At 39.2% G+C, this 8,759-nt stretch overlaps 1 protein-coding gene across 1 annotated transcript; it reads left to right on the top strand.

Moving 5' to 3' along the window:
* The first annotated feature begins 1,013 nt into the window (after positions 1 to 1,013).
* On the top strand, positions 1,014 to 7,252 carry LOC115215383 (cathepsin L1-like). Its single transcript, XM_036505709.1, has 3 exons — positions 1,014 to 1,030; positions 4,566 to 4,784; positions 6,825 to 7,252. Exons 1-3 carry the CDS (start codon positions 1,014 to 1,016, stop codon positions 6,925 to 6,927), a joined length of 339 nt encoding a protein of 112 aa, XP_036361602.1. The 3' UTR covers positions 6,928 to 7,252.
* The last annotated feature ends 1,507 nt before the right edge of the window (positions 7,253 to 8,759 follow it).

Genomic DNA, 8,759 nt, shown 5'->3' with positions numbered 1-8,759 from the left:
GGCAGGCAGATAAACAGATAGCTGGCTACTAGCTAGCTATCTATCTATCTTCTATCTATCTATCTATCTATCTATCTATCTATCTATCTATCTATCTAGATAGATAGATGATATATAGATAATATAAGTAAATAGAATGGATAGATGATATATATATTTAGATAGATCGATAGATAGATAATAGATAGATAATAGATGATAGATAGATGCAGTAGGTAGGTAGGTAGGTAGGAAGGTAGGTAGGTAGGTATGTAGGTAGGTGTAGGTAGGTAGGTAGGTAAGTAGGTAGGTAGGTAAGATAGTAGGTAGGTAGGTAGGTAGGATTATATCCATTACCAATGGTATTGTTTTCAATGCTCATTTCAACTAATATCTACTCTGCCTTACCCAGCAACTCTCTTTGTATTTGTCTAATAAGATTGTATCCATTATATTCTCTTCTACTCCTGGAGATCTTCTTATTCAACATTCAACATTTTTCCTTTTTCATTAGAAACTCTTTGCTGTTGTTGTCTAACCCCAGATTAACCCTGATAAACAGTCTTATGATCAGGATATGGTGTATTTTGGATAACATCATGAGATATTTTTTTAAGACTTATAATTTGTTCTGATTGGGGAGATATGTGGTTGTTTTCCTTGTATTGCAGTCATTAAATAAGAATTCTCAGTATACCAGAACACCATTCCTTCCTTACACTAGATATTACGCTTTCAATATAACAGCCTGCAGTACAACTTGGCTCACTCACCTGGTGAAACTATTGTCTGGTGAACCCTCCAGCATATCATTGGTGCTTCCACTTACAAATACACCTGTGCAACTATCATCTTCATAAGTCCCTTAGTCAGTCAGTTTACTATATATCATTGTATCTCTGGTGGACTCTTTAATCTTTTAACCAGCAGGAAAGGCGATGGCTTGTAACTCATTACAAGGCCTCAAAGATCAATGAGAAGTAGAGAGGAAAGTATCCTTAAACTAGAGATCTGGCTGAAATGCTTGCGTTAGAATGGACTCTGATAAAATGTATGTATGTATGTATGTATGTATGTATGTATGTATGTATGTATGTATGTGTGTGTGTGTGTGTGCGCGTGTGTCTGTGTGTGTATGCGCGTCCGTGTGAGTGTATGACTGTGTGATTAGAAATTTGTTGCTCGACCATACTTTAGCACCAGGCCAAGCAAAGCTTCGTGAGTGGATTTAGTAGACGGAAACTGTAAGGAGCTTCTCGTATATATATCTGTGTGTGTTTTTGTGTCTGTGTTTATCCTTCAACACTGCTTAGTTTGTTTACGTCCCGTAACTTAGCGGTCGGCAATGAGAACAACAGAATACGTACCAGGCTCAAAACATAAGTACTGAGGTCGATTCCTTCAACTAAAACCCTTGTATTAATTACATGGTTGCAGTCTAACGACTGACGCAATAAAAGATAAAGGTGCACATTTTTTACAGTCAAATAAAGGTGATAATTGAAATAAATACAATTAAGAAAACACGTGTAAGGCTGTCCAGAGACATAAATGGACAGTAAATCACTTGTTAATTGATACAAAACTGAATTACAATAAAAGTGTATGTTAGTTGTTAGTTAGTTAGTTAATTTGGCTCAAAAGCAAATAGCAAGGCCATGTAGGGGGACATGGAGTTTAGTACAGGGTGGTGTTCATGTAAAGAGTTCAGGCCACTTGAGGTCCAGGGAGGCTTTGAACAAGCGGTCGTCGGCATCTTCACCATCTCGTCTGGCAGCTTGTTCCACGGATCCGCAACCCGAACGGAGAAAGCTCCTCTCCTTCGATTGAGATGAAATCGTCGCAGGTAGAGCTTTTCGGAATGACCCCGCAGCCGACGCTCTGGAGCAGGTGAAGAACAGCTCTTTCGAGAGGTTACACTTTCCACTTATGATGTTGTGGGCGAGAATGAGATCACCACGGCGGCGGCGTTTTTCAAGAGAATAAGGTCGAGCGTCCTCAGCCTTTCTTCATAGGACAAATTTTTGAGACCATGAACCATGCGGGTAGCCAGCTTCTGGACTCTTTCGAGATGCTGTATGTCTTTGAGGAGATAAGGAGAAGAGGCTTGAATCCCATATTCCAATATGGGTCTCACCAGCGTGACATAGAGTGGTAGGAATATGGCTGCTGTGAGCATTCCGAATGACCGTCGAATCAAGAACAGAATTCCGCGTGCCTTGTTGGCAGCATGGACGCACTGGGCCGAAGGCGAAAAGGAGGAATCCACCAAGATACCCAGGTCCTTTACCTGATCGGTCCTCTCCAGCAGCAGACGACCCGGCTCGAAATCAAGTTGAGTTGCAGGAGTAGAGCCGACAGGCAGATGACAGCACTTTGACACGTTCAGACACAGGTCCCAATCGTTAGACCACTTCCAAATTTGGTGGAGGCATCGACGAAGATCCTCTATATTACCGCGAGGAGCGACCAGTTTGATATCGTCGGCAAATAGAAGGGTGTGTTGCGTGAGGTCGTCGGGCAAGTCATTTATGAAGACTAAGAACAACAAGGGCCCAAGCACTGAACCTTGACGCACGCCACTGCTCGCACTGGAGACGTCGGACCGCGAACCATTAACTTGGACTTGGAAGGAGCGATCTGAGAGGAAGGCACCAACCTATCGTATAATATCCGGATGGAAACTATATGCTTGAAGCTTGACAAGTAATAGGCGGTGCTTTACCGAGTCAAAAGCTTTGGTAAAGTCCAATAAAACGATGTCAACAGCATCACTATCATCGAGGATGCGCGTCACCAATTCTTCCATTACTAGTAAGTTGGTCAAGCATGATCTCTTCGGCACGAAGCTGTGTTGGGAATCAGAGATAGAGGCTGTGTTTAGGAGGTGGAGTATCATACTTTTCTTAAGGATGGTTTCGAACATCTTGCTGATTATTGATGTAAGGGAAACCGGTCGGTAGTTAAGCGGGTCTTCGCGGCTCCCTTTCTTGAAAATTGGGCAGATTATCGCTGTTCTCCAGTCTACAGGTATAACACCCGTCGCCAATGACATATTGAATAGTCGTGTTAAGGGCTCGCAGATGACCGGAGCCAACGCTTTGATAACCCGTGGGTGTATGCCGTCGGGGCCGTGACCCTTGTTGACATCGAGGCCTTGAATAACACGTTTGACTTCGTCCCGCGTGATGACCAATCGAAGCATTGGAGGTACCGATCTATCAAATGGAGGGGGTTCACGACCATCATCTTGTTTGAAAATATTGAAAAAGCCTCGGCAAATAATTGACTGTTGATAAGGGTCCTCAATCGATACGCCTGTTGAGTCTACCAACGTTGCAATCTGGTTGTTCAAGCGGGAATTCCGCTGGACATGGGCAAAGAAGGTTTTTGGATTGCTACTGGCATTTGCCGCGATTTTGTATTCATAACTGAAGCGTTCTTTCTTTTCAATTTTCACGGCTCGGTCTCGTTAAGTTTTTGTACACCTCAAAAGCTGCAGTCGAATCCAGATTTTTGAATTCAGCCAAGCAATATCTCTGAGTCGACGTTCTCGTTTAACCTTCTTCGTCACCCAGGGCTTGTGTTTCTTCTTCTTGGGAAGCCCAACGGGAACTGCGTGGTCAGTCAAACAGATTACATATGCTTTGAGGGATAACCATAGTTCGTCAACTGAGGACAACGTCATCAGGGATCGCCAGTCCAGAAGCGCGGAAGCCTCGGTTAGAATTTCAAGATTAATTGCAGAGAAGACTCTACGTGGCAGCGAAGTAGTCGTGGGCGTAGAAAAAGTTGTGTGCATGACGAACTTCAGGACCGCATGATCACTCTTGGCAAGAGGGCGCACACAGATACGTCTGACACTGATCTTGGATAGCGGGAGAATACCAGATCTAGCATAGATGGCTGCTGCCCAGACCGATGCCTTGTCGGATATTCAACATGTTGCGATAGAAAACAATCTTCAGCCACGTCAAGAAGGGCCTGGCCGAACCGGGAAGATGTACAAATTGATGCGGGCCAATCGATCGTGGAAGCGTTGAAGTCTCCTAGTACCAAACAGTCATGCGAAGCTGAAACGAATCTTATCGCTTCGAGTAAATGAGCATCGTTCGACAAGATTAATAAAGCAAGAATGCTTCAGGCTAGGGAAAAGTTTTTAGCTATTTACGAGAACAGCTACACATAGTGTTAATTAGATGTAATTTTAGTAGGGTAGTAAAAATATTATTTCTGCCGAAGGGGTTGAATTGAAGCCAATAAGAATATTTGTTTATGCGTTTTGTTATATGTTAAGATAATTATATATTGAGAATAGGTATTAGTATTTATCCATTGATGACATACTGACCCGTTCTTCTTTTGAATGTTTTGCTTTGTGTGCGTGTGTGTGCGTGCGCAGGCGCGTATGGGTGTGCGTTTACCGTGTAATTGTGACTGAAATCGATAATTATTTATTGTTAATTCTTTCAAAATTTAGATACATGTTCTTTGGTTTTACCAATTTAATCTAACTTCTATATCGTTATTTTATTATATAGAAACAAGTGTGTAAGTATGACCGTAGGAAAGTAGTCACTTGTCAGTTCTTACATTAATGTGCACAAGAGAGAGCGCGCACTACAAGTAGCAGTGGCCGGTGTGGGTCCAATCTCTGCTGCCATCGATGCCCATTCCAACGCATTCCGATTCTACAAGCATGGCATTTACAAAAGAAATGATTGTAATCACCGAGCAAATCATGCGATCTTGGTGGTTGGATACGGAACAGAAAATGGACAGGACTACTGGTTGGTGAAAAACAGGTAAATCACAATGTTTTTTTTTTTACTTTAACTCTCCCCATTTTTATCTGTATGAGTATGTGTGTGTGTGTGTGTGTGTGTGTGTGTGTGTGTAGATACGGTAGACTAGCAAAATTATTAGACATAAAATATCTTGCGTTAATTACGACCCTCAATGGACTGATTTCCAGTCACGCTTTAAACAATTTCGCTTTCATCCACGAGATCGATAAAATACGGTGTCAAACACTGGTGTCATTTTTAGTTCCAAATCTGAATGGAAATGTAGTAGAAAATGAAAACTGATACTTTGTTTTACGACATAAGTATAGAAATTTTATACTATTTACTCTTACGTTGGATATAATTGAAAAGAAAGTAGACACCTGGAAAGTGTGAAGCAGTTTCGATTCTAGTTATTGACGTTTTTAGCTCACTTATTATACTGTTATGATGATACTACTGGTAAAGACATGACTGTCACAACACTTAATTTATCCGCGGCAGCGAGCTGGCAGAAACGTAAGCACGCCGGGCGAAATGCGTAGCCGTATTTCGTCTGCCGTTACGTTCTGAGTTCAAATTCCGCCGAGGTTGACTTTGCCTTTCATCCTTTCGGGGACGATTAAATAAGTACCAGTTACGCACTGTGGTCGATACAATCGACTTAATCCGTTTGTCTGTCCTTGTTTGTCCTCTCTGTGTTTAGCCCCTTGTGGGTAATAAAGAAATAGGTATTTCCTCTGCCGCTATGTTCTGAGTTCAAATTCCGCCGAGGTTGACTTTGCCTTTCATCCCTTTGGGGTCCATTAAATAAATACCAGTTGTGTACTGGTTCGATGTAATCGACTTAATCCCTTTGTTTGACCTCTCTATGTTTAGCCCCTGGTGGGCAATGAAGAAATAAATATTTAATTTATCCACCTACAAGAATACTTAGTTTTTAAACTATAATCAGCAAAAAATGTCAATAGTGGTGTTTAAAATCTAAAAACAAACGTGTTAACTCCAGCTAAATCAGTTGATATAAAATTTTTAGAAATCTAAACATTGCAGACTGGACTGGGTCTGGTTTTTATGCAAGATATACAGCCTGGCGTTCTGCCACTTTTGACATACCAGTGATCTTTAAAAAAATTGTTTAAAATAATAATAGCAAAGTTTATACTCGCATGTGGAGTTTTAGGGAGAAATAACAGAACATTATAAATTATACAGTTGAGTGTGGAATATATTTTAATGAACTGAACCAAAAATGTGTGCAATCAATAAAAATTCCATCCGTAACGTAGATTTTTAAAAAATCATTAGCGTTAAAGAAAGGCAAGCAAAACATCTCTGAAACAGAATGCTTAAAATTTAAGGGAGGGTATGTTTTTGGGGGTGGTTCTGCAGAGAAATTTTCCCCGTGTCATACATAAACCATATTTCATACCTTCCACAATTCTTGAAAGCACACGAATTTTAATTATTCTATCTCCCACTCAAAATATAAGATCACTTGAATATGCAAGACACAGTGTTGTAGAAAACTCTAACGCCTAGTGTTCCCTTCAATAGCAACCCCAGCTAATCTATAACAACTATGAACACTATAACAAGCTTATCTATAACAACTATGAACACTATTAAAATACCACCCTAAAAACACCGTACTGCATCTTCGGAGGCGCACAGACACAAATCTACTAATGTGACCGAAAGACATTCCATAACACTATGATTGTACAGAAATCTTTATAACCACAATGACATGTTACTATGACCCATCTGAATCCTATAAAATTACACGACCATTCAGAATAAGTTACTAAGACACGTCACAATACTATAACCGCTACACACGTTAGTATGAGTATTCAGAATTCTGATGGCATGTATGGTCAGTCAGATTTGTTTGTCACAGCCTGTTAACTATATTGCATTAATAAGAAAATGTTAACCTGTTAATTATATTGCATTAATAAGAAAATGTTTGCCTGTTAATTATATTGCGTTAATAAGAAAATGTTAATACATGTCAATAATGTATGATTTATTATCAATTTTTTTTCTTTTCAGTTGGGGTCAGCGGTGGGGTGACCATGGTTATATCAAAATGGCTAGGAACTATAACAACATGTGTAGTATTGCGACCCTTGCTAGTTACCCTATTTTGAGATAGCATACTCATCGTTTGAAATTTTTTATGAATTTTCTTTTTAAACCACATTACATCTATTTTTGATCATTGCTGTTTTGTTAGGTAGTTACCTATCACTTAATCGTCTTGTACAAGGAATATAGCTCTTTCAGAAACCTTATACTAAACTTCTATTGCTTCGTTCGGTTTTTCACTAGCGGAGAGCTGTCACTATAATAGTCATACTAGCCCCACTGACGAGCGCCGTTCAATGTTTTCACTAATTCATGTGCGAAACGATTTCTAAAAACGGCTGAGATGGATCTGTAATACTATATAGTATAAAGGTTAATATACACACTCTAGTGATAAATGTACAAGTTCCTGTTCTTTCTGATTTATGAATGATTAGACGACTATCCCTCTCTCTCTCTCTCTCTCTCTCTCTCTCTCTCTCTCTCTCTCTCTCTTCTCTTCTCTCTCTCTCTCTCTCTCTCTCTCTCTCTCTCTCTCTCTCTATATATATATATATATATATCTATATATATATATATATATATATATATATATATATATATATATTATATATATATAGTAATAATTATAACGATAGAGAACGTGGAGAGTAGTGCATCTCTATAATTATTTCCTTTATTTTACAATGTCATACAGCATATTATTATTATTACGACGACCTATACGTGTTTCCACTGCACATATGCAACTGGTCATAATTTTTTGTACATCTATATATATAAAAATTTAGGCTGAATAAAGATTACACAACTGTCTTAATTGTTTAATTCCTTTAGTTTACACATTTGTACAAATTATCGTCGATGTATGAAATACTGTTGAAAATTTAATAGCTTATATAACTATATAAACTCTATTAATTATGATACGCCTGTAGAGTGTAATTCATATCTTCATGATTGTGTGTGTGTGTGTGTGTGTGTGTGTGTGTGTGTGTGTGTGTGTGTGTGTGTGTGTGTGCGTGCGTGCGTGCGCGCGTGTACAGTTTAAAAGAGAAGCTCGACAAAGGAACGAACAGAAAATTCACACACAGGACATAGAATGGTTCTTTCTTCATCAGTTATATTCCAAAAATATCATTACACGTTCACGCCTTTAATGATAATAGTATTCAGTTTTAATAGCGTCAATAGCGAAAAGTTGTTGAGAATAGCGAGCGAACTATTAAGCAGTGACAAAAACAAAAACGACACAAAAATGTGAATAAAAGAATAAAACAAACAAAATAAAGGCTCGAGGCAAGAGAATTCTAACGCAACAGAAATTGTCTTAAATGACTCAAAAGTGGACAGAATGAAGGGTAGAATGAAAAGTGAAGAAACGAACAGTGAAAAAAACAAACCGTGTTGAAAGTAGAGATGCGTGACTGAAAGAGTCGACGATCAGTCGAAAGAGAATCTGTGCAGGTCATGCGAATTGTTACAGGTCACAGTATTGAGAAAAGAGAGAAAGGGTTAGTTAGGGTTATGGTTAGGGTGGGGGAAGGGTATCTTTTTTTCTTCACAAATGTAAATAACCCAATCTGTTTCTTAAACGAGGGACATATTGATGCGGCACAGAATGCTTTCACCTCAATGGACGGTCAGCGATTGGTTAAAATTGCCGAAATGCAAGAAATTTAGACGAAATATGTTGCAAACTATAGAATTTTCTCAATAAAGCCAAGAGAAAATGATGTTTTATAAACACATTCTACCAGTATACGAAGTTTAAAATTTTTAGTTACCTAGAAATTATGTTACAAACTGCCGTTCAAACCGAAAAGATCCGAAAGTTATCCTCCGAGGCACAAGTTCGATAAAGGTTGTCTGTGGAAGGCCAGCAGCCGCCCATGCATA

Source organism: Octopus sinensis, linkage group LG9 (assembly GCF_006345805.1).
Source record: "Octopus sinensis linkage group LG9, ASM634580v1, whole genome shotgun sequence".
Lineage (NCBI taxonomy): Eukaryota > Metazoa > Mollusca > Cephalopoda > Octopoda > Octopodidae > Octopus > Octopus sinensis.
This window is presented reverse-complemented; position numbering and strand designations above follow the sequence as displayed.